The 27,577-nt window shown below is 40.2% G+C and overlaps 1 protein-coding gene across 3 annotated transcripts; it reads left to right on the top strand.

The window, feature by feature from the left end:
* Positions 1-992: 992 nt before the first annotated feature.
* myorg (myogenesis regulating glycosidase) lies at positions 993-14,318 on the top strand. 3 transcript variants are annotated; one of them, XM_072662432.1, is made up of 4 exons: positions 1,025-1,066; positions 3,966-4,065; positions 6,802-7,291; positions 8,752-14,318. In XM_072662432.1, exons 3-4 carry the CDS (start codon positions 7,029-7,031, stop codon positions 10,544-10,546), a joined length of 2,058 nt encoding a protein of 685 aa, XP_072518533.1. In that variant the 5' UTR covers positions 1,025-1,066; positions 3,966-4,065; positions 6,802-7,028; the 3' UTR covers positions 10,547-14,318. The 3 variants fall into 3 exon arrangements, with proteins under 3 accessions (XP_072518534.1, XP_072518533.1, XP_072518532.1); XM_072662431.1 differs by lacking the exon at positions 1,025-1,066 and adding an exon at positions 2,339-2,368; XM_072662433.1 differs by lacking the exon at positions 3,966-4,065 and having other exon boundaries at positions 993-1,066.
* Positions 14,319-27,577: the final 13,259 nt, after the last annotated feature.

Genomic DNA, 27,577 nt, shown 5'->3' with positions numbered 1-27,577 from the left:
ATAACATATAGTAATAGTAATATAACCTATAGTATAGTATAGGTTTGTATATAACCTATAGTATTTGTAATATAACCTATAGTATAGTATAGGTTTGTATATAACCTATAGTATTTGTAATATAACCTATAGTATAGTATAGGTTTGTATATAACATATAGTAATAGTAATATAACCTATAGTATAGTATAGGTTTGTATATAACCTATAGTATTTGTGATATAACCTATAGTATAGTATAGGTTTGTATATAACATATAGTAATAGTAATATAACCTATAGTATAGTATAGGTTTGTATATAACCTATAGTATTTGTAATATAACCTATAGTATAGTATAGGTTTGTATATAACCTATAGTATTTGTAATATAACCTATAGTATAGTATAGGTTTGTATATAACATATAGTAATAGTAATATAACCTATAGTATAGTATAGGTTTGTATATAACCTATAGTATTTGTGATATAACCTATAGTATAGTATAGGTTTGTATATAACATATAGTAATAGTAATATAACCTATAGTATAGTATAGGTTTGTATATAACCTATAGTATTTGTAATATAACCTATAGTATAGGTTTGTATATAACCTATAGTATTTGTAATATAACCTATAGTATAGTATAGATTTGTATATAACCTATAGTAATATAACCTATAGTAATTGATGTCCGACTCGGGAATCGTTCATTTCCAAATGAACGAGTCTTCCACGGTATCTACAAACACATACACGTAAGGATTCTCTAAATAAATAAATAAATAAATAAATAAATAAATAAAATGTCGTTAAACCTCGTTTAACCCCCGATTTTACATGCTAAGAGACGAAAATCAATCGATTTAAAATCAAAGAAGGAATCATGTGAACTAACCGTTGTAATAAATCGATTCATCCAAACCGAATCAAATTTCCTACGCGAGTCTCCCTCACGACTACATTTCCCAGCAGCCCTCAAACCCAGATCTGTTAAGCTCCTCCCACAACCAAAACATCCACATCGCCAGACGTCATTGAACTCAACTCACGAAGTTAGGAGCGCCCGCGGGCTGTAGGTAAGTTAAATCCACGACTCCGTGTGTTTGCGGGGTTTATCTGGTTAGAAATGTTAGAAATGTGAGTCAGGTCGTCGGCGTCTTCTGCGGGAACTCTTAGTGACCGTGTTAAGCCGTTAGACTGCGGACACTGCGTTGTTTAGTGCGGTCTTCCCTGAATAACGGTCTCTGCAGCGGTACAGCAAAACACGGGTCAGGCTGGTGGCTGTTTAATGTGAGGAGAAATGGCGAGACTGGCTGTGTTTACAGCCTGAACCTCGTCCTCACTCTTTGGGACGGGGTGTAGGGTGTTAAAGGAGATATAGAGCTAGCTAAGACTCTTAAAGTTAGCTACCCCTTCGTGGTCGTGGTCAGCTTGCAGTTTGCAGAAGAAGCCTGTGTGGCTGAAGCACAGAGCCAAGAGCCTGGGACTGGGGTTTACTCTGCTGCTGGGGATTATAGCTGAAGAGGTTTACATTAATAATTCATTAATCATTAAATCATCTTACATATGACTTACATATGACTTACATATAACATAGCACATACCATTAAACTAGGAATTCACTCATATGGAAATGAGGGCTGATCATTTTCATATATATATATATATATATATATATATATATATATATATATATATCCATTTTCTGTGAATGTATTTTCTATACAATAATAATAATTTATATTAATAATAATTTCTATATAAATATAATTTTTTTCATCAGACCAGCTGCCACCTACCAGTCCGACCATCAGGTCCCCCACCCACCACCACCCATACCAGACCAGCCGCACACCCTCCTACCGCTGCTACCTGCCTAATGACCATGTTCAAACCTAAATGGACTCTATGTAACTATCTGCCACTATTAATATCACCACTATTAACTATCTGCTGTATCTGGTTTGGTCATTTTTATCAATAATTTATAAATAGTTCTGATCAGAGGAGGACGGGTCGGGTCCCCCTTGTGAGTCTTGGTTCCTCCCAAGGTTTCTTCCTCCAGCTCTGAGGGAGCTTTTCCTTGCCACTGTCGCTGTTGGCTGCTTACTGGGGGTCTTTGATCCTGCATGTCTTACGTTATTTAAGTCTCTGTCTTTTACTAATTACTAATTATGTAAAGCTGTATTGGGGCGACAACAGTTGTAAAAAGCGCTATACAAATACATTTGACTTGATTGACTATTTTTATGCCAATTTTAACAACAGTACAAAAAAAAGACCCCAAAAAATAAAAATGACAATTAGAAATATTCACTACTGTGTAAATGTGTTTATTACAGGTGAACATTAGTAAGAAAAAGCTCCTGATTTTGCCTGTAAGTATTTATATTTCCTCAGTTAAACACTAAAATTAGAATTAATACTAATAACATTCATACAAAAATAATGATTTTACACCACTATGTTCATTAAAGCTCTCCAAAGCTCTCCTCATGGAGTCTAGTATTATTACTAGAAGCTCCCTTCGAGCTTCAAGTATGGCTCGGCTTGACCCACCATCCTTTAAGATCCACAGAAGACAAGCATCCAGGCTTTTTCTGTCCCGGCACCGAACTGGTGGAATGAACTTCCCCTGGGTGTCCGAACAGCAGAGTCTCTCGCTGTCTTCAAACGCAGACTGAAGACCCTCCTCTTCTGAGAGTACTTGGGCGAAGTGTAGTGTCGAGTATTGTGGTCTCCATACTGACTTCTGTATTTAGTACTGTCTAAGCTTAGAGGGGTCTTTTGGATCCGAGTCTTTACAAACTAGCTAAGGGTATTTTCGGAGTAAACAGTGAAGCACTTTTGTAAGTGGCTCTGGAGAAGAGCATCTGCTAAATGCCTCCTGGTTTGGTAAATCAGTGCCTAATGATGGTAAATCAGGTGAACTGGTGATGGAACTGAAGGAACCAATCTTTGTCCTTCAGATTAGCTCACAAGATGTTAACTACTTTGTTCAAAATAAGAAATTCTTGATACTTTTTACTGCTCTTTGGATCTCACTCTGGTAATAACACTTACTTTACTAATCAAGACCAGTTTAAATATGACCGGCTCCTCCAAAATCCCCTCTATTGATGTTCTAATCATCTGCAGATGTCGTGCTTCTGATTTGAGCCTTTCTAATTAATAATAAAGGTGGGGGTGTCTTGATTGTATTTTACATTCATTTTGAATGGCAAGATGTTTAAATATATTACAAAAGACAAAGGTTTTAAGGGGTGTCCTAACTTTTTCCTCATTTGAATGACATGTTTTTATTAATTGTATTTTACATTAATTTTAAAAGACATTTCTTCAGTTTTAGGTGTTTATCTCCAACTCTTAATATCGGTGAACTGAAGATCCAATGCCAAGATGTTTCAATATATTAAAAAAGACAAAGGTTTTAAGGGGTGTCCTAACTTTTTTTTTTTCTTACATTTTTGCTTATGATTTCTTTAGACACTCTTCGCAGTGTTCCATGTGAACAGTAGCCTTTCATACCACTTTGCACAGATTATCATAAACGACACAAGAGACATTATTCAGTTCAAGATGTGCAAAATAGAGGAAAAACAGACAGAAAATCTTCCTTGGAAAATATGAGAAATTTGGTGTGGCATTAAAAAGCCATTCTTTTTGTTGTGTAGACAACATTGTTAAATTTGACATTACTTCTAGTGAGTGAACTATTTTAACTAATTTGATACCTGATTTTAGAGGCTGAACCTTTGGCCTTTTACAATCTAAGACAACTGTGAGGCTAAGGAAATATTTAAGAGCATATTTTGTATGAATACTGATTCTTTCAAACTGTAGAGAAATTCTTAAGCAGTTTGTTTGAAGAATATTAATCTTTTCTTAATTTCTTAAAAATGAATAACACATTTTTATTAAGTATGACGATAACATCTGAGACTGATTTCTTTCTTAACACTTTCTACACTTTAGGGAATCCGGACTCAGGCTGTTACCCTCTTGAATATAAACCCAGCATGTTTGTTGGTTGGTGAATAAAAGCAGCACAGAGGACCCTGCAGTCTTTTCCAGTGTAAGAGTCTCTCTCACTCTCTCTGTCTAATTGCCTGAGTGATCAGCAACATCCGTTTTATCATCTGGCCTGTCCTGTTTGTTAGGGACCAGCATTTGCTGGGAGGCTAAGTTTTGTAGAAGACTATTCACTGCCTACCTACAGGCTTTGTTGTTCACACACTGGCACATTTAAAAGACCTTGGCTTCATGTTCAAGGTTCATCATGTGCCTCCATTTGCCCCCAGGCAGAGTCGTGTTTTGGCATGTTAGAAAACTGAACTTTGTAAGATGCAAATACAGCTGTACATTTTATTCTTCTACTAAACTGAATGACACACGGCTCTCTTTAATCAGCGTATTTCTTAAAACCAGCTGAGTGGTCTGCCAGTACAGTACATTTTTATATAAGTAAGAAACGCAGCTTTAGTGGCTAATCAAACACAAAACACAGTATTTTCATCAAACTCTAATGCACAGTTACTTTGTCTTTTATAACATAAAAAAGGAAAATCTACATCATCAGTGTGCCTGTGCAAAAGTCTAGGCACCCTATATTTTTTTTGACAAGGTCTCAGACCTTGATTAGTAAATCAGGCCTAAGGCATGACTGTAATTAGGAACTGTCAGCTGAATCACATTTCCAAGCTTTATACATTATTTGACTCCTCTGTGAAGTCTGAAAACCAATGTCCACAGGGCAGGGGGAGCATTTAAGAAGATAAGCCAAAGTTTTCAGCTTGCACTTTTTCCTGCAGTGTTAAGAAATGTCTGTTCAGAGGAGCTTTAAAGGTCAAAGCGAGACCTGGATAACCATGAAAATATCAGGAGAGAACTTTGTGTTCGTATGCTGGTAACACAAGCAAACCAATACCCCCATTTAACTGCTAAGAACCAGCATGAAAGTTGAGTCGATAAGGTGGTGCACCATTCCTCTGTGCTGTGTTGCTTGCACAAACATAGTCTTGGAGGGGGTCAAAAGAAGGAAACCTTACCAGGGTTTTGGAGACAAGTACTTTGGACAGATGAATTAAAAATAGAGCTCTTTTAACCTTAATTAGCAATAATACAGAAAAGGAACTGCGTTTATGAAAAGAACATGTAAGGGGTAGCTCTAGGGCAAGGCCTCCTCCTGCCACCAGGGGGAGGCCCAGAGTCACCCCAGCCAGTTATTGAGCCCAATTCCCTACACCTGGGCAGTAGGCAATATAGGCACACAGATCCAGTTGCCCCAATGCTGGATCTTTTGTCTTTTTTGAGTCTGTTTCCCGGTGTCTGTGCAGTTTGTGTGTCTGTGTGTGTGTGTGCGCGTGTTAGCACACATACACTCATTTAGCAGAGGAAGGCAGGAGTGTCTGTCTTCTCTGGTGTGTGTGTTTGTGTGTGTTTGTGTGTGTGTGTGTGTGCGTGTGTGCACACACACTTGTTTTGCAGAGGAAGGCAGGAGTGTCCGCCTTCCCTGAAACTTCCCAGTTCTTTCGTTTCTTTTGGGAGATTGTTTTGCCCTTAGTTACATTTCCCTCGAGTTTAAAGAGGCAGCCAGTTCTCCCCTGGTGTCCTTTGTTTGTTTATTAAATCCACCCCTTTTACATTTCATTTGTTGGCTGCTTTTATAACTGCCGCTTTGGTGAAGCGGCAGAGCGTCGGCCTTGCAACGCGGCGGCCTGGGTTCGAGTCCCTGGTAGATTTATTTCTCGTTTCCATTTTGCCTGCTCTAAGCTTAAGGACTCTGCACTTGGTCCGTTGGTCACGTGATCGTGGTAGCTCACTCAGTAGCGTGGTGACCTGGGTTCAAACCCCGCTGTAGGTGAGCACCACATTACAGAACAGCATGTGGGTGTAATGTCTCCCTCTGCTGGCTTATGGACAGGTCATGTACTCCGGTGTGCAAGGGCTAAGCTCCGCCCTTCACCTGAGGCTCAGCTCCAGCTCACAGGTGCTGTTCATGGTTGGACTGGTTAGGACTCCTCTTAAGTGAGTTAGTGGGACCTTGTTGTTTTCTGTGGTTTTGACCTAATAAGGTCCCTCTGCACATGCAGCCTGCCTCGACCCATATGTTACAGTGGGTTGATGATGTTTTGGGGTTGTGCTGCTGCCAGTGGAAGTGACAATATTTTTATTTTTATTATTATTATTTTATAATATATTATTTTTATTTTACTTTGTTATGTTGTATAAAACAGAGTAACCATGGGTGCATAAGGCTGTATAATAAGATGAGGACATCCCTTTTAATGAATGCATTCAGCTATTTTAACTTGTACCCATTGCTGACACAGATGTGTAAATGCACACACACAATAGAGAAGTATTGCCAATAGAATAGGACTATCTTGAGCAGATCATTTCAGGTGTGGACTAGAGGCGTATAAAGCCCCCCACTGTTAAACTGTGGAGCAGTGGAACTATGTTCTCTGGAGTTGGAGAGTTGGGGATGATGAGGTGGGGTGAGGATCATCCAACATCCTGACCCCATTAACGTTCTTGTCACTGAATGCAATTAAATCCTTACAGCAGTGCTCCAGAATCTAGTAGTCAGCCTTCTTCCCTGGACAGTAGAGACAGTTAATTCAACAAAAGCAAGATAAAGGACCCTTGATTTTGGAAGAAACAATGCATGAGCAGGTGTCCCAATACTTTTGTCCATATAGAGTATATTGAATAGCCTTAGAACGGTCCTTGCCAAGATTTTTATCCTATGTAGGGATAAAAGTCAGGTATCTGATTAAACATCTTGTGTCATTTGTTTGATTCACAGGTTTGTAAAGGATGAAGACAGAAGCGAAGAGGATTTTCAAGTGAAAAAAACACCCTGTTTTGCTCATCTTGAGGAAGTCCTAACTGCTAACGTAATGTGGCAGAGTATTGATACAAATGAAAGCACTGTTAGTTATTGCCCACAGTCCACTCTTTAGTCTTTTGATTGTCAGACCATTTAGCCACCACTAGAACTTTTCCCCGTTGAATGAAAGGGACAAATACACAATGTACCAAGTAGTACCCGGAGGAGCAGGAGGCACTATTACAGATGGCGTGCCTATTAAGAAAATAAACAAGGAAAGTCGTCCACTAGTAGGTGCTGGGGTTCTGGGCCTGGTGCTGGTAATAGCTGCTGTGACAGCATGGTGTTATTATATTGCCTCCCTCCGCAAAGCTGATCTGTTGAAGACAGAGTTGTTGGATCTCAATAAAGATGGCTTCCTTATCCGCAACCAGGCTGGGGGAATCGTGTTCAAGATGGCTTTCAGGTTGGTGATCATGGCGCAACATAAAGGCAAATGCCATATTCTTTATTTTTAAATAGATTTATGTATGTATTGGAGAATTCTTACTTTAGGTGAACACCTTCATATTACTGCAAGTACAGCTAGAGTAAAAGTGAATTTAAAAAAGTGGAAAATCAAGGGTTGAAATTTATTAAAATATTATTATAATAATTAGAGATTCAAATTTATTGTAATTTTTTTCTATGTTTTTCCCCATTTCCCACCCAATTATTAAATCTAATTATGAAACGTAAACCCCAATATTAATTGGAAGGCCAATAACCCAATCCCCACTTGGAAGGTGAAAACTACCATGTGTCCTCTGACTAGGGCTGGGCGATATGGAAAAAATACTTTATCACAATATTTAAAGACATGTTTATATTTATCCGGATACATGTAATCACAGACTAAATACATCAGTAGAGACAGATTCTTAAACACTACTATTCAAATACTTTCTCATTCTGAACACAGTGGTTTTTATTCAACATCGGCTGTACTGCATCCAATTAAACCAGTCTAATTACACTGTTGTTAATGAATCTGCAGTTGATCAGTGTTTATTAAGCACTAATAATATCTTCGATATGCTTAGAAAAGCATACTGTGTATCACAATGACAAAATGTATCACAATACGATAAAATATAGTCATATTGCCCACCCCTACCTCTGACGCATGTAAATTCAGCCACCATGTCTTTTCAAACTGCTGTTGATGCAGCATCGCTAGGTTGCCACCGCGGTTGCCACCGCGAAAGTGTGGCTCCATAGCTCTGAAACAACAGCTAACAGACACCAATGCTGACCACACTAGGAGTAAACCCACCTCTGAGACAGCAAAGCCAATTGTGCTCTCTCTGATTCTGGCTGCTGATGCCAATAAAATATGCTAATTAACTGAAGAGCTTTACTCTGTTCTGTTTCTGATTAGGTTTGTTACTTGATTGGATTGGAATTATTTTTTTTTTTTTCATAATCTTTCAAAATCTGATCCAGAATTGTCTGCAGATATTGGTTCAATATTGAGAAGCCATCTGTAGTTATAGTAGTTTAATAATAAGAAGTAATTTATATATTCAATAATATTCATTTTCTGGCCAAAGGGAAATATGTCAGGTGCAAATAGTTGTGTAAGCTTCTCACATTTATTTATTCAGGCTGCATCTCACATAACATGCACTGCAGTTTTTGGCTCATTGACTGTTTTGACGATTTCTGTTTGGGTCTGTGAGCTTGGCCTCAAGCCCATCATCCCCACTGTTCTCACTGTCAGCATCCTGTACAGTTCTGTATATTACCCCACATTACATTTTTCCCAAAGAATCAGTGATTGTCAGATACTTCTCCCCTAGCAAAGTAACAAAGTGGAAAACTGGAGGAGGCCTTAAATTGACAAAATTGACAAAGTGATGACAAACATGTTATGATGTATTTCAGATCTGGAACCCTTGATCTGGACTCGTGCTCTAAGGAGGGAGTGATCCTGCGGTGTTCACGCTCAAACGCTGGACGCGTGAATTTCTTCATCATGACTGTCAAACCCAAAGAAACGGTAATGTGCTACCGTGTGCGCTGGGAGGAGCTGGAGTCGGACCGGCCGGTGGAGCACGCCATGGCCTACAACGAGTCCCACTGGTACGGAGGTGCAGAAAGTGCTGTGCAGCACTGGCCTGTTGCCATTTCGGGCCAGCAGGCGCCCAAGCCCTTTGTTACCAGCGATATTTATTCCAATCGCCACGACTTTGGTGGCATCCTGGAGCGCTACTGGCTCTCGTCCAATGCGACTGCCATCAAGATCAATGACTCTGTGCCCTTCCACCTGGGCTGGAACGACACAGAGAAGACTATGTACTTCCAGGCGCGATATCAGGACAGCCCTTACAAGCCCCTGCCGGGGATGCCACCGTACGCTGAACTTAGCTACCGCGTGTGCGTGGGGCCAGATGTGACCTCCATACACAAGGTGATGGTCCGCAGGTACTTTCCTAAGCCCAACAAGGTTCCCTTAGAAGCCATGTTCCGCTATCCCATATGGTCCACCTGGGCTTTACACAAAACGGACATAAATCAGGAGAAGCTGTTAAGTTATGCTGAAAGCATCCGGAAACACGGTTTTAACTGTAGTCACATAGAGTTGGATGACCGCTATACCAGTGGCTATGGAGAGTTTGAATTTGACCCGGTCAAATTTCCCAACGTTTCTGGCATGTTCCAGAAGCTGAAGGCAGATGGCTTTCTGGTGTCTTTGTGGACTCACCCCTTTGTGAACTATGATTCTGCTAACTTTGGGCTGTGTGTACAGAAGGGTCTTTTTGTGATGGAGCCCACTGGCCAGCTCCCCGCCCTGGTGCGCTGGTGGAACGGCATTGGCGGCATCTTGGACTTCACTAACCCAGAAGCACGGAACTGGTTCACCTCGCATCTCCGAGCCCTCCGCTCTAAATATGGCATATCCTCCTTCAAGCTGGATGCAGGGGAGACCAACTACCTCCCCTGGCAGTTCCGAACCAAAGTTCATCTGCCAGACCCCAGCACCTTCACCCGGCGCTACACGGAAATGGCCATTCCCTTCAACGAGCGTGCAGAGCTCCGTTCAGGCTACGGCTCCCAGAACATCTCCTGCTTCTTCCGGCTCATTGACCGGGACTCTGTTTGGGGCTATGAGCTTGGCCTCAAGTCCATCATCCCCACTGTTCTCACCATCAGCATCCTTGGCTACCAGTTTATCCTGCCAGATATGATCGGAGGCAATGCGTATCCCAACCGTACGTATGGGAGCGGAAAGCTCCCGGACCGCGAGCTCTACATCCGCTGGCTGGAGCTGTCTGCTTTCATGCCGTCCATGCAGTTCTCAGTTCCGCCATGGGAGTATGACGCTGAGGTGGTGGCCATAGCCCAGCGCTTCACAGCTCTCCACGAGACCCTGGTTGCCCCCAGAGTTTTGGAGCTAGCAGGGGAGGTGCTGAATACAGGCGACCCCATCATCCGTCCTTTATGGTGGATAGCCACTGGCGACGAGACAGCCTACAGGGTAGACTCACAGTTCCTGATAGGAGATGACCTGATGGTGGCGCCAGTGCTGGAACCAGGCAAGCAAGAGAGAGATATCTACCTGCCAGCTGGTCACTGGAGGAGCTATAAGGGAGAGCGCTATGAAAATAAGGAGCCTATGCATCTCACTGATTACCCTGTGGATCTTGACGAGATTGCCTATTTTCTTTGGATTCAGTGACACCTTTTACTTTGTTGCTTTTATCAGGGAATAACCATTTTGTGTTTCGCATCCTCACATATCCAGGGCTAAGTTTAAAGATATTTGCATGGAAACAAGATAAAATGCTTTCAGAGTTGTTTTGTCGCTGTTGCAAAAACCTTGTATCTCCGAAATGGCAACTTTAGAGGAGAAGGAAAAAGCTTTTATTAACTTTCAATAAAAATTATTAATTCGGTGATATAAATTCCAAGTCATTTTTGGAGCATTTTTATTGGTGCGTTCATCATGAACATTTGACATAATTGGAAGAACAACTGCCAGATTTAAATTATGTCTATTAAATTAAATTATATTATATTATTTTCATATTAAGTGAAAAATAGCTTACAAGGTTTTTGCGTGACAACAGCAATATATTTCATATATGTGTTGGGTTTCAGCTAAGAACATGTTAATGCACAATGAATGTCTGTTGTTTTTAATTTTAATTTTTTTTTTTGCCTTATTTGTCTTAAGCTATGGCAGTTAAATGTGCAGGTAACTCATGCGCATACCTAACCATGTGCCTTACATTTTTGAATGTACATACCAGATGCCATATTTGTGAGCTTCCAACTAAAACAGAGGCTAGCTAGCACGCACATTGCAAGGTAAACTTGGGCTGCACTATTATACAATTTTGGGGGTAATAAGTATTTATTAAATGTCAGTCAGAACATTGGCAATTCATGTGCTGTGAAATGAAACAGTATGCCGTCTTTGCAGATAGGTTTTAGCGGCAATAAAAACGTTACAATGGCTTTCTGTGCAAAGTCACAAGCATGTGGAAAATAAGCTAACTAATGCATTATTGTATCTGTCCATATTTTGGTTCAATTCTTATGTAGGAGTGGCACAGATACTCTGATATGCATGTCTAAAGGGCTATGTCAGTTTAATAGACATTTATCATTTTTAGTTGCACACTACGTACCTCTGCTTTTTGTGAAAGGGACATTATATATATATATTTTTTTTTTGTTGCAAAGTCTGTTATACTAAAGCTGCACTCCCTGTTTCGTTAGAATGCATCCTAAACAGTAGTTGTGTAGTAGAGTTTTCTACTATGAATGATTTTTAGCATATGTTTAGTATAGGTTCTATATACAACCATAGCTTTCAGCAATAATTGTCTACTGTACTATAACTCTTTCTTACAGAGACTATAGTTATGCATATGAAGCTGCTTTTTACAAGTCCAGTAAGCTCTCACATTGAGCCAGGAGGTCTGGCCAATGCCCAGAACTCAGTTAGATGTTGCAGCTTGATAACCAGTAGTCCAATAGTTATTAAGCTTCTCATTAATCTCATTGCTTTTTGCCATAATGGTATCATTAGATGCCGGAAAACTAACACCATCAGGCCTCATTTCTTTCAGATATGTGTGCAATACATAGCTTTCATTTCATCATTCATATTCATGTTGTACATGAGAATTTAGTGTAATGTCGACTGTGTGCTGTTGGTGGTTCCACGACTTTGTATGTGTGCTGACAGCCCTCAGTGCTTAATCAGCTGATCTTCATTAGATTGTGTGTTTGCTGTGCAGCGTCACACGTCCTTCTTGCTCCCTGTTGTTGCTCTTCCAGCCCACCAGCAGTCAGCCCACTGCCAGGCCTTAGCTAATCCATAACCTCACAGCTTATTTTTAGCACTTCCCACACTACTGCAGAACCACCCTGCTTTAGTGTCACGCTCTGGGCTTTTTAAAAAGCCATTTGATCGCATCTGTTTCACTGTGCAGTCGTATATATCAGCGCTGATTCGTCCTGACGTTCACACAGGAGAAGATCTTAAAGTTTTACACACTCATAAAAATAAAGGTGCTTGGTTCCACTATTGGTTCCATAAAGAACAATGGGGTTCATTGGCCAATATGGTCCTAGGAATTTTTAATATGGTCCTAAGAGGTTTATTGAGAAACGTCTTATTGATCCCACTGTTCCCAAATGCCAAGTCTTAAGCCATCACGAGCCATACTGATTTTGCCATCAGTGGCCGGAGTCAAGGAGAGCACAATTGGCCGTGCTTTCTCCGGGTGGGTAGATGGCGCTCTCTCCCCTCATCACTCTTAAAGTGATGTAGACCGGCACAGGTGTCTAAGTTGGTGGAGCTGGGGACTGTGTTGGCTGCTCAGCGATGCCGAAAAAAAGGTGGTGGCTGGCTTTGCATGTATCAGAGGAAACTTGTTAAGTCCTTACCCTCCTAGTTTCAGGAGTATGGCTAGTGCTAGGGGGAGCTATAAAGGGGTGGGTTAATTGGCAGTACCAGATTCTTAAGAAAAGGGGAAAAAATTGCCAAAAATATTTATAGGACAAAAAAAAGGCTGGTTGGTGAATGTGTCCCCATGTTTGTAATAGAGATGGGTGAGTGTAAAAAACCTACACCTGATTCTTTACCAAAGTAAAGGTTCTTCACACCCACACATCTCTATTACAAGCATGGTTCTTCATGGAACCAAAAGTGGTTGTTCAATGTTTCATGCCATTGCTCAAAGAACCATTTGAAGCACCTTTATTTTTAGGGTCACTATATCTGAGGCATAGGCTTGCAGAGCTTGTGAAGAATGATGAGTGGTTCGTGTTGTTTTAAGCTGGTATTTGCAGCTTCTCTTCAGAGCTCAGCGTACTTGCAAAGCCTCACCATTGCTTTACCATCAAAATGTTGTCTGGATCACAGCTTTGTTGTCCTGATTTTTTTTTTTTTAATAATGCGTCCCACTTTAAACCAGTCTCAGACTTGGGTGCACGAGTGTTATGTCGTTTCAGTACAGAGCAGCTTCACCCGAAGCTTAGAAAATGTATGTTTTCAGTCTTGTGTTGAAAGTGATTTGCCTTGACATTTAATGCAGACGAGACATGCAGGTCTTCAGGAATCCTTCGCCCGAGTTTCCCTAGATACACCCTGGATAAACACAGGCCACGCTGGAGAAGCAGGGCTAGAAATAGATAGACTTTTCTGCATTGCAAAGCAAGTCCGTGAAGCTCCAACCAAACAGGCTGTTTACAGGCTGTGTACCGTGCTTATCTTGTTAACAGTGACATTCATTGCGCCCCTATTTAACTGCTGGAACATTCGGTAGATTGTGGACTGCTGATGTCGAGGAAAGTTAAAGGAGCAAAAACACAGTCGGCCTCCCCCAACTGGATGATCTACTGTGTCAGATGGCACGAAGAGGGTCTCGTTTGAACACCACCACCACAGTTAAAGCCGCTCCTGCCACTGCTGATCTCGGCGCATTGCTAATTTCAACCCTGTTCTTGTTATTATGTGTTTTTTTTTTGTCACACTTCTGAAACGTTGTCAACATGATTATCAGCTCTGAAGCACTCTGACTGAACTGGTTTGAGCTGCACGGTTGTATAACATGGATTTTTTTTTTTTTTAAGTGGGATGCCAGTTTGGCTGAGGCAGTGTGTAAATCTGTGCTTTTCCTGGTCTTCTATTCCTCCTGCACACTTTCAGCTTCGGTTATATTCAGGGCTGCAGTGGAAACGCTTATGCGGCCAAACATTTATCAGCATATGGTAGTGCATGCTGCCTTATCCAGGAAAAGCAACGCCAGAGAATAACCAGCTTTGGTTTCGATAAGAACAAAAAACAGTTTGTAATGTAGATACAATGCCATTCAAAAGTTTGGACACACCTGGTTGAATGTGAGCTCATCATCATCTTATTTTTTGTATATCACCGTATTTTTGTTTTCATAACAAAACACACGGGTATCCACCGTAGTTAGCATGCCATGACTGGAGGGGGGGGGGGGGGGGGGGGGGTAACTAGGCTTAAGTTGGCAATGATTTAGGCTATTAAGGCTTAGTTAAATGAGTAGATGTGTAGATATGTATTCATGTACATAAGCATTCTGTAGCTGCATGTTTTTTTAGAGATATTTCAATCCTCAAGCATAAAGCACACTGCCATCCTACAACTTAGGCCTACTTGACCGCCCCCCACCCAGCCACAACATCCTAACTATGGTGGGTAGCTGTGTGTCCCCAGTGTTCCCTTTTTTTAAAAAAACAAACAAATAAAATTGAATGTCATCGAGGTGTGTCCAAATTTTTGCTCTGGTACCATACGTGCATGTGAGGAACATGTTTTAACCTTTTAAGAACCTGGTACTGCGCCTTGCAGATCTGTAATCCAGGAAAATAACACTACACACTATTTTAAGAACCTGCTACTGCATGCTGCCTAATCCAGAGGAAAGGTTACAGTAAAGGTACTTCAGACCATAAAAGAACCATTTAGGGTTCCTACGACGAACCATCTTAGTAATACAAATGTATGAAGAACATTTTAAAGATCCTTAAATCTCACCTAAAGGTTCTTCACACATTTCTGTTACTAAGAAGGTTCATTGTAGGAGCCAGAAGTGGTTCTTCTGTGAAATCGTTCAAAGAACCTTGTGAAGTACCTTAATTTTTTTAAAGTGGGTAGTGTAACTTTTTCTGTATTAGTCAGCATGCAGTACCAGGTTCTTAAAATGGTACAAAAAGGTTCTACTGCACCTTTATTTTTTACGAGAGCAGCAGTAAAACATTTTCTTCAGAATATATTTCAGAGATATTTCAGTGTTTTGAAGTGTCACTTTCTCAGTTGTTCGCGTTTTAAGATCTAGTGCTCTAATTATAGTCGACTCTAAACACAAATGAAGCACATGGTTAAAATCAGGACAGAGTTGTGTGTTGCAACTCAATGGAAAGGGTTTTAGTTTGTTCAGTGTGATTTTGGCTGTAGTGTTGTTTTCTCCACTAGGGGGCAGTGTGCACCTTTCCTGTTCTCTCACACTGGTGTTCCTCCGCTGCATAGGCCTTCAAAAAGGCATGAGCCAGTTCTGTCCTTTACTCGCTTACCTCCTCCCCTAATCCCATGGTTCTCTTCTCACAATATGTAATTTCGCTGCACTGATACAGAACAATAAGCTCTTTTTAATGCTATTAACAGTTCTGACCTCATCCACAAATGAGGTGCTATTCATTGAAATTCGAGCCATCGTTCCTGTTTTTCCACTTCACTGAAGTCATATAAGCGTCACTCCGTGTTGTTCAGTTTGATAGACTGTGGTGTGCTCACAGCAGTCATGCTGCTGGCCTGATTTGATGTATTAATAGTTTGAACTCTGAAGCAGGACTGAAGTGCTTTTGTTTGGTGCTGTTTGTTTGCATAAATCACTGGCCTTTCATTCTGATAAAAGCTAATTCTCATGTTCCTGCTTGGTGGACAATAAAGGACACTGTTAATGAGTGACTGCATGCAGTGTGTTTGTCTAAATGCCCCGCTATTATATGTAGAGTGTTGAGCATAAATAGGCGCTTATTATTTTTCTCTGAAAGGGAAATGATATTTGGAGTATGTACAGAACTAGATCACTCAGATAAACCTCAATTTTTACGGGATACACAATCATACCAGATTCATATCTGCATTGGCATATCTGTATGTGCTTTAAAAAGTTTAGATGTGACTGATATTCCCAATCAAACCAATATTTAATGCATGTATTATACTGCAAAGTAGCAAAATGCTAAAATATATACATTTATATGTCCGAATGTTTGTGGACACCCCGTCTAATGAACGCATTCTGCTCCTTTAGCTTGCACACATTGCCATTGACACACTTTCACAGCTTGTCTAGTCCCTATAGAGAAGTTTTGCCAGTAGAATTGGACTCTCTGGAGCAGATAAACATGAACCTACTGGCACCCTGCATGATGACTCAAGGGGTAAAAAGCCCCCCCAATGTTCTCTGGAATGGTGGTGCTCCATCCTATACTTTTGGGATGAGAACATCCTGGCCTCACTAACGCTATTGTTGCTGAATCAAGCAATCAAATCCTCACAGCAATGCAGCAAAATCGAGTAGAAGGCATTCCCTGGACAGTAGAGACAGTTATTCCAACAAAAGCAAGATAAACTCTTTTTTTTATTACCTTAGATTTCAGAAGAAACAATAAATGAGCAGGTGTCCCAATACTTTTGTCCATATTGTGTATGTACAGGCAGATTTACATGAAAAATATCAGATTACAGCATTGGTTCACAATTCTGTGCTTATTTAAATGTACCCCTTCAGCCAAAAATATCTGCTGTCCAAAATTTGCTTATTGAGATTTGGAGCTATGAGGCTAATTTAGCTACCTAGTAAAGATAGCAGTAAGAGACGGTTCACCAAGTAGAAACAAGTTCGTTTTACTAGAAAAACATGACCATTAAACAGAAAACAAGGTCCAGGAAAACATTTTTTTTTTAAATAGTAATTCTGTTTCAGAATGTAAATGAATAAATAAAACTCTACAAGAGAAGTAGAAGAACCTTTAGGAGTGGTCAGAAGCCTAGAAGACTAAGAGGACAACTACAGATGAACGCTGAATTCTTGCCTTGATGAAAAAAAGTCTTATCTAGCCCACACCACATCTTGAGGGAAGTCTACAATCAAATGGCACCTCTATAAATGAAAACAACAGGGTTTACAAGATACACACTACTGGCAACACAAAAACAGGGATGCCAGATTAGACCTTGCTAGAAAACATCTTAAAAAGCCTGCTCAGTTCTCGAACAAGATTCCTTGGACAGCGAAGAGCTTGAGCTCTAAAGCATACTACATCATCTGTCAAACATGGTGGAGGTACTGTTATGGTGTGGGCATGTATGGCTACCAATGGATCAGGCAGATGCTGCAGAGCACAGCAGTGCTGTGTTTCTTTGTATACCTGGATAATGACCCAAAACACACCAATAAAAGCGGCCTAAGAGCTTCTCAAGACAGAAGAAATGGATTGTTCATAAATGGCCGAGTCGAGTCAGTCACAGGACTCATCTGATTTGTAGATTTGCTTAAATATTTTGCCTTGTTTTTAATGAGCATTATCAATATTTTGCAGTTTGCTAAGTAATAAAAACTACAAGATGTATTGGAAGTTGCTCTTGCAAGACAAGCTGGAGCGAAGGGCTACTCCCTGCACGTCGTTGTGTTCGCTCAAGGATTAGCCTGCAACTCTCAGCTAACTTCAGACAAGGCTTAGAGCCGGCACTCGGTCATGGGTCTCTGGATTCATTGAACCTCCAACCTTCCCCGGCCCCTGACTGGAATAGTAATTATTGCAAAGCAGGTTAAGCTTGATCAAAGTTGGAATCAGCCTTTGGTCCAGCATTGAATTAAGTCTCCTGTGAGAGGCATCTTCAGGCTTTTTTGGGCGCTGCTCATCACTGCTGGATAATGCCATAGTGCTGAAGTAATTTACAGGTTATATGGAGGTTGCCCTGGATCAATAAATCATTTAGTTGAGTTTGGGTCAGAGGAGGGGCAGCAATGGGTAGAGGGGGACAGGGCAAAGACCAAGGTTGGCTTGTGAAGAGAATGGCCAGACCACTTGCTCGAACTGCAATTACAAAACATGGCGCCCGGACAAAAGGGCAATGCTGCACTTGTTAGTTTAGTTACTTTGTTTGGACGCCAGTTTGCTGCAAGTTGCATATAACTGCTCAGCTGTTTTTTTAGGAACACTACTATTTCTACTTTACTATTTGAAGTTTGCAGCTTGTTAAATAAGAAAAAAATACATGTAAAGAATGTATTCATGTAAAACTGCTATTTGCTTTTACTTTGGTCATATTTTCCATGAGCTTCATGCTCATTAAATTGTCTTTCATGGTATGAAGATCAGGTTTTGCCTCAAGAAGGATTTGAAATTGTGCCTAAAAGGTTTTAGGTTTTTATTTATTTAATAAACCTCAATAAAGTTGAATAAATCAATTAAAGAAAACATGCTAATTTGTTTTAAACAGGCCCTAGAATTTAAACTGTATTATCCTCAGCATAGCTGAAGAATGAGAGTTCAGTACATGGACATATTGACATATTGTCACTGTCCAATGTTCAATAAGAAAAGAAATAAAATAAATAAATAAATAATATATATATATATATATATATATATATGTGTATATATATATATATATATATATATATATATATATATATATATATAATAAGATAATATAGATAAGATAAAATGCTTTTATTGTCATTGCACAGTGTACAACAAAATTGAGGAGCAATCTAACAGTGCTTAAACAATAAATATGAATATAAAAATATAGTAGAAACAATAGTAGAAACAAAAATTAGAAATCTAAGCAAATTATTTTTAAAAATGTGAAGAATAAGATTACAAAAATAAATGTTATTGTAAATGTTATGACAATAAAAATGCTAGTGAGGTAGCAATGATGTATTGCACATACCCTGAGTTATTTAAAGAAGATATTGCACTGATTATACTGCACAGTCTATCCAGACACCCCACCCCCCAATATAGTGACTTTACAGCAGAAGGAAAAAAACCCTCTTCTTAACCCTAAAAGGAAGTTAATGTAAAATAACAGTTTATTCTTAGTAATTTAAAGCATTTCTATTGGTCTATTCATTCCATTTTATTTTACGAAACAGTACGAAACACAACAGCAGGATATGGTGTTGCTGATACTCGAGAGCAGTGCATCACCACCAGACCTTGCTTGTTATGGGAATACTCATTGCTACGTAAACCTTGTGACTGTGGCTTTCCCTGTATGAGTGACAGCAGAAGGGGATCTCAAACTCAGTACATTATAGAGAAAAAACTGGGTGGAGCAAACAGGGATCTGCGCCAGGCTAAAAGCTAACAGCGGCCGAGCAGTTTTCACCATCTCTTCCCTTCATTGTCTGCTCCCTTTAAAAACAAACTGAACTGCCTCAGCTGAACCAAACTGGAGTTAAACTCATATCAGAAAGGAAAGCAATGACTTAATTTTGTATTGGGAAAACTAGAGAAAGACAAACCCAGGGAAGGGAGTGGAGGGAAGGCTAAAAGCTTTAGCATATCGCTGTGAAAGGACACAAAGAGAGGACAGCAACACTATCTGGTCAGACTGTGAAATAATTACAGTGCTTTTGTTACAACTGTGCTATAATATGCAGGTCCTGTGAGCCGTTGCGGTGCCATGAACCAGCCAGTAAGAGAAGAGCTTGTTTTTTTTATTATTATTAGTTATGGGTCCACCGTAAAAGGCAAATCAGCTTTCATTTTCATTGCTGTGAGGCAAAATAACAGGGTTGTAAATTCACACCCTTACTATATATACACCAAAGAACAACTTAGGATACTCAATAAATGCATTTCTTGGCACCTTTAAAAGCACTCTGAAAAGCTGTGTGTCCAGACCTTCGGTGGGCAGTATATCTGCCAGAGTAAACGCCACAGAATGAGCAGAGCATCTTTTACATGGTTCATGGTACTCGGATCACTAAATGTGGCTGGGAGCAGGTTTACTTTGCCTGTCAATGACGCCTCCCCTGCCATTGATCTGCACTCACAGCCCGCACAGAAGACACACACATTCATCGATTAGCTGTCTGTATTCCGTTCCTGAGGAATCAATGCTATTTGTAGCTTTGCTGGTCTGCAATGATATTGTTTATTACTGAAAGGCTGGAGTAACAGACAGCTTTCTAATCACATTTTAAATGAAGGCTTACAGGTTGCAACGAAATTAGATGAGCCTGCTTAATGAGAGAAAGCCAGGCACAGTACTTTATCAGTGGTGGGAAGCATTGGATTCAGTGAATTGATACTTTGTTTCATTAGAAATTTCAGTAATGCACAGCTACACACAGTGAGGGTACTTCATTTCCTCAATATCACTTTTCAATTAAGTAAGAAAAAATGCCTCCAAAGGTTTCATTAACATAAAGCTGCTATACGTGTTAGTGCTTTGGGTATATTTCATAGCTTAATGTCAATCAAAGTGTCTTCTTCGTAAAGCTATTGAAAAAAGCCCACATTGAAACTGCTGCAGGTTAGTGCTGGGAGATACTTCCAAATATATATGTAGTGCTGCTGTCCAATGAAAACCATGAATCTCCATTTTTTACTGTTTTCCCCATAATTTTTACCCTGTAGTTGCACTGTACACATAATTCTGGATGAATAGATCAATAGAAATGCTCTAAATGACCTGTATCATGGAAAACTCATTTTTCACACTTTTTACACTGTTGCAGTTTCAACACACACCATTCCCTTCTAAGTTCATGGAAGTTACAGTGAATATACAGGTTGTGTTGTAACTCCTGTCTGTTCTTGTGATGACATAAAACCCAGCACATTAGCCTGTGTCCTCCTACTCAGCCAACAGCAGCTTAACCATTTGCACTGAATTTATTAGGAGTGTTTTAACCTATCAGAACAGAGGCCATTTACATTCTTTATTTTACAGTTTATTTTTCTATCAAACCTTTTTGTAGGTTGTATTGCATGTTATATATCAATTCTGATAAAAAAATACATCAATCATATTATAGTGTGACTAAGACCTGTACCTAAACCCCTGAACACCGTAGTCTAGTCTAGTTTGGAGCCCTTATAGACCAACAGTGCGTGTGTTTACATGCACTAATACAATAGTCTGCAGTTCTACAATTCTACAATTCTGCAGTTATCTGATCATTTCCTAGATTGCAGGAAAGTCTAGAAATCTGATTAAGAAATCTGATAAAGAGAGCTGGATTTTAGCTCAGTAATCTAATCCAGTAATTTTTCAGTGCATGTTAACTCTTAACTTGAAGTATTCTCGGATTACTGTGCATGCGTGAAAACAGGCCATGGTAGTGGAAATAAGAAAACAGCGATTGACACAGCACTCACGATGGAGACAACACTTCTGAAGCGACTGTGAAACTGAAGGATTGAAATATTCTTCATCTTCTAGATATTGTTTGGTCATATTGTGGCTCATTGTGTAAAAACAAAAAGCTGCGGCATAAGGTTTAGGTTTTACATGACGATTCAGTCACGTCTTATTCTGTGAGTTTATTGCCTGGTTGCAAAGCAGAACTTTGTCTGACTCATGAAGACCCGGAGTTTGCAATTATCTGATAACTGAAGAACACGTGAACGCATTGATCGGATTACTGACGCATTGATCGGATTACTGACGCACTGATTGGATTACTGACGCACTGATTGGATTACTGACGAAACTCACGCCGGGGTTTGGACCTTACAGTTCAGTATGAGTTTGGAACAATGGGGAAAAAAGCAAGAAATAACACATTTACATTGATTTTGAATAGACTGTCACGCAAGTCTGTTCCACCTGGAGTAATTCTATAGAGTATTACCGTATTTACAGTAATAGCCGTGTATTCTTCATACAGCTGTGTGCACCAAACCGTACGAATGTACATCCCATTACAACTAGATAAACACAATAAACAATATTAGCCTTATTAATGTGTGATTTCATACTGCAGTAACATGATGACAGATTTAAAGACCTTTGTTTGATATCTGAATCTATTTTCATGTTAAATCCGATGTACTCAAACACACATGAAAGGGTAAAGGACATAGCAGGTGTGTGTAATTTAACTGGATGTAAGTTTTAGTCTGGTTACCTGGCAAAGAGAACATTTACTGAGTATTTTAACTAGTGTATAGATGGTAAGTATCCCTGCTAACCTGTCCATGTGGGGCCTGTATGAGTAGCCCAAAGGTTTTGTCCTTGGGTTCCCCACATAAGGCTGGGGTTAAACAGGGCCCTGTCTGGGTTGTACACTGCACATTGGGGCCTAGATGAGACCAATGTGAGATTAAGGTGGATTGTAATGATGGGACCAATTTGGGAAGCCCAACTGGTAACAATAATGTAACCAAGTAACAGTATATGTACCAACCCACTCAGAGCCCATGCCCACCTGGAACCCACCTATCCCATCTTCCACCCATGTGAGCCCAATGTGAGCATGTTGGCTGGGATGTGGCTGGCATAAAAGGGTTAATGGTAACACACTGTCCAAAACATCCACCGGCAACCATAGCCTGGTCAGGAATCCATTTTTCCAAAACAGCAATGCAACAACTTGGAAACAATTTGGAATCATGCTTTTTGGGTTGGGTTTCCCAAAAGCATCTCATTTATCATTGCTAAATCACACTAATCACTCTCTCTACCAGTTTAGAAGATCTTAACACGGAGATGTGTTTGGGAAACTGGGCCCTGACCAGTTGAAATAGTGGTTATCTGAGATTTCTCTGCAGTAGCACTAAAGGCCTTTAGAGGGCAGTGCAGCTTCACGCAGTCAGCACTGGCAGTATGGAGCGCAGCCCAGATGTGATCAACAAAAAAAAGGAATGCACACTCTGAGCAACAAGGAGGACACAAACCTGGCATAGGCCCCCTGCTCTCCCTCCTGCGCTGCCGGATGCCCACCTGTGTGCCCATCTGCATAAGAGCAATGCCAGTTGTTCTGTGTGTGTGCCAGGGTGAATCAAGCCCGTCCACCCCCCACCCCCTCCCTCCCAGGTGTGTATGTGTGTGTGTGTCTGGCTGTCTCTTCCCCCGAGCTCTCACGGGAACACACTAGCCTTCCTGAGAGGAGCCAATGGGCAGAGAGCTCCAAAAGTCCACTTGTCAGAACGCAGCGTGTGAGAGGGAATGGAAGCAGATTGTGCACTGGCTCGACCAACTGCTGTATTGGCTTCAGAGCTATTGTCTCCATCAGTGATAAAGCTTTCTGACCTTACTTTCTAATAATCAGGACAACCACCATATTTGATGTCAGGAATCATGCCTGTGTTTTTCATTTTGGCATCAGTGTTCATTTTTAAATGCTGAAACAGGTAGAATATTTAATTTCTAAAAAATAAAAGGATATAATAGTTTTCCCAGGCCGATTACCAAATAACTCAGACTAGGGACATAGCAGGTGTGTGTAGTTTAACTAGATGTAAGTTTTAGTCTGGTTACCTGGCAAAGAGAACATTCACTGATTATTTTAACTAGTGTATAGATGGTAAGTATCCCTGCTAACATGTCCATGTGGGGCCTGTATGAGTAGCCCAAAGGTTTTGTCCCTGGATTCCCCACATATGGATGGGGTTAAACAGGGCCCTGTCTGGGTTGTACACTGCACATTGGGGCCTAGATGAGACCAATGTGAGATTAAGGTGGATTGTAATGATGGGGTCGATTTGGGAAGCCCAACTGTGTCCCAGTAACAATATATGTACCAACCCACTCAAGCCCATGTCCACCTGGAACCCACCTATCCCATCTTCCACTCATGTGAGCATGTGAGCATGTTGGCATGTTGTCAGCCAACATGCACGTGAGCATGTTGGCTGGGATGTGGCTGGAATATTTGACTTTGGTTGGGTCAAAAAAGCTCAGTTGAACAAGCCTATTTACAACCCTGTTTACAACCCTGTTATTTTGACACAGAATGACACAGAAAACTCTGTTTCTCCTTTAATGGAGGGTTTGTGAGCTAAAATAGAGCTCGGAGCTCTGGATTATATGGTTTATAAGACTGCCCATGGTAGCCACAAAGCATAGCCTAGCCTAGCCTAACCTAGTACAGCTCAGAAAATCTTACTGGATAGCATTGCTGTCTTTTCAGTGTCTAGTTGGCACACTGCATGGTTTGCTAGCTGAAGAGATTGTAGCTGGTAGGCCTAGTGTTAGCTTTCAACTGCTCCCAGTGCTAGATCCTAGAGTTAGCTTTTAGTCATTCCAGAGGCTCCCATGCATCGCAAAACAGCAGTGGTCCTCGTTTTTCGGCTTTCGCTAGTGGGCTGAGAGTATGTAAAGTGTGGGGATGTGAGCAACAGTTTGGTGGTTCTGTTTTACTTGTGGCTTTTGCTTTTAAAGGAAGACACAATGTTGTTTGAGGATTCATGTAATACACACATACAATGTTAGATATGCAAATAGTATGAAAATACAAGAATGAAAATTAATGTTTACCTTAAAAATACTAAAAAATATGATACAATTATTTAAACGGCTTGAAATCTAAACAGTAAACCCTAATGTGAGGTCACTAGAAGCCTCTCCTATGTGTATGTGGGTCGTTCAAGAATTGGAGGTATATTTCACATCTCCTAGATAAACCTTTTGTTATTTTTCCAAAAAAAAAAAAAAGAAATCTTTATTTAATCATTTTTAAATAATAAAACTAAAAACACAAAGTCTGAATAAAATATTAACTAAATGCCTAAATGTGTTATTATTAACTGTCCTCTCCTCCTAATTTATACATTCAACTTTTTAAAATTTTATATGAAATCATTAAGTCTATTTCTCATTGTTGTGGTTTTTACTCTAACCGTTATAGAATAAATTGCATAGAATACCTATTTTCTGTAGAATATGTAAGTTCATAAAAGTATACAGTAAAAATATATTTAATGTCTGACCCAGTGTTCTGGTCAGCTCTGTTACCCGTTAACATACAACTGCCTAAATACTGCAACCAGTCCTAATAAAAAACATGTGACCAGCACCTAGTGATGTCACTTTGTCTGGGAGGAAACATGTGTAGGACAGTGACCTTTAATGTCATTATTTTGTATAAAATGTTGAGGATACACTAACAGTATATTAATGAATTATTGATCTTTTATTGGTTATTGTAATATTGAGTGAATTTCTCATTTAATAAATGTTTAATAATGTGCCGTGTGGGATCTAGTTTGAGGTTTAGCACATGGAGTTAAGGCACAAAATGGATGAAATGGATGAAAACTCAGTACTGTCACCTCTGTTGTTGGTTTAAATGGTTTAACAGTGTAATGGTATGAGAGTCGACTGATGAGTCAAATCTTTTAATGCTTGAAATGTACCTGCAATCCTAAAATGGGCCAGGTATAGGTCAGAGACCGTGTTTTCCAGCACTGTCAGTACAAGTATTTAGTTTATGCTCGTACTGCTGATCTGTATTGCTGTCTATCTGAACCGGTGTGCATCACACTTGGCCTCCTTTTCACTGCTCTGAAGTTATCAGAGTTTAACGCCATGTGCCGTGAACATCGGCAGAACATTCAGCCTGACTGAGTCATTTCTGTGGATAAAGTATACAACTCCACTTTAACTTCGTATTTCCTGAACTGGACTGGTATTTTACACAAGTGTGCAGTACAGTCTTCGCAACGTTATGGATCAATTGGTAGCATGAGCTTTCGCCCCCACACCAGTGAGACACTGCGGTTGATCAATCGAGTGAGAGCTGTAAGCACTCAGTGGATACTCATCAATACCTCTTAGCTCATACGACACGTCAAACAGAGGGAAGACTAATGGAAAGAAAACTTACTTTACTCTTAATTTCTCCAACTTGATGAATATTAACTAAGACTATTTTAAAAGCCCATTTGATGAAATTGTTCATTAAACGATTATCTTTGCATGGGGGCCCATTCCTGCGAGCATGCTTGGCCCTTTTAAATCAATTTCATGAAAGCGGCCCTGTCTGAGACTCAACTCAAAGCTGGCATTAAAGTAATCCTTGCAATTCCGCTGAATAGCTCTTTATGAAGATTGGTATCATGTGTATGACACCGCATTTAGTATCTGGAGCTATCCATGCGCAGAGTGAGCAATGAGGCTGGTGGGATCTGACGAGTGAAGAGCTTAAGTTAAGCGTGCTAGCTCCGTTATAGGAGCTGATGCCATAATGAGAGACTCATTGATCCGATCTCATTTCGCTTTGAATTTTTAATCGATAGGCATGGCCACAGGGAGATATTAAAGAGGTACCTAATTAATGAGGTTGGTAATGGTCAGAACTGCCGCTGCGAACCACTCAAATATGAAGACCCAGCTGTTCTAATGGACTGCCTGACCCAGTGCGGATCACTCCCACTGATACTGAGGCAGGGAAAGAGAGCATTTCGACCAGAGATGGGACCTTAGCAGCTTGAAGTGCTATTCGACCTTCAGCTTGTTTTATGTTTTATGTATATGGGCGAGGTGAAACTCTGGGACACTCCAGCGCGCTGCCTCCCGCATCTGAAATCTGAAAAAGCCAGAAGAGGCTGAAAAAAATTAGGAATCATTTCTGCAGCCGGCAGTCTGGAAATGTCACGGGTCTGATTAAATTTGGCATTGATTATGAACTCTTCAGTGGCCAAAGACGGATAAATATTTTGTTCAATCTGATGACATTCAAAATTACATCGACATAAATAAAGGCAGAATTGATTACAGCTCCAAAAGTTTTTTTTCCAGATGAAGTTTTGCAACGTAAATCCCATTCTGTTTATTTATTTATTAATTTGTTCATGGCCTGAGAAGTGAGTCAAGGTAGAGAGTTGCTTGTGGTTTTTGACTCTGGATGAGCTTTTCAATCTTAGGGCCATATTTGTAAATGAGAGCATTATAATATACATAATGAATAGATTCCCATTAGATTCTTTATGTTCTTAAATGATCATTAAGTATAGAACATTTAGAGCTTGTTTACACTTGGCATTAACCACATTTTTGGTGATGAGATCAGATCAGTTTAGATTTTTACTTGTCCGCATGAAAGGCCAAGTGCAAACACCCCCAAGACGCACTGTGATCTGATTACAAATCACTCAAACCACATTCAGAGGTGGACTCTGATCTTGTTCACATTAAAAGTGTAAATTTTGGTGATTTGGTGGATTCTGTCTGGCAAGAAAAACATCAAATTATTATTATATATAGTTATTACTGTGGATCTTGGCTTCTGTTATTTATCCGTAAGTGATGGAAGTATTGCAGAGTTTGTTCCCTTGTGGTTTAAATAGTCCGTCACATTTTCTGATAGCACCGTTATGGGAATGTGAGAACCGTATGTTCCATCGCGCTGTAGAACCTCCATGGTTCCTCTAAACAGTCTGCACTGTCTCCCAGAGCAGATTAATTGTAATGAGAAGCTATTGTCTACAGGAAGTACGATGTAAAGGTTGTATGTGCTGGTGTGAATGTGTCGGATATCGTCTGGTTGCACTGGGGAAGCATTTTAATGACAAGTGTAAACAGACTCTGGTCAAAGTAGATCCAGCCCCGTTCAGAGCTGGTATCAACATATGTCTCGGGTAATCTGATCACAAATAACTACCAAAATGCATAGCCGTTCACAACTGCCTTTCTAAACGTGTCTCCTGTGACCGCTTGTGATTGGATTTGTCCCATCATTTCCGCTGG

The sequence above is a fragment of the Salminus brasiliensis genome, chromosome 18 (assembly GCF_030463535.1).
Source record: "Salminus brasiliensis chromosome 18, fSalBra1.hap2, whole genome shotgun sequence".
In the NCBI taxonomy this organism is placed as follows: Eukaryota; Metazoa; Chordata; class Actinopteri; order Characiformes; family Bryconidae; genus Salminus; species Salminus brasiliensis.
Note: the sequence above shows the minus strand (reverse complement) of the source record. Positions and strands in the feature narration are given on the sequence as shown.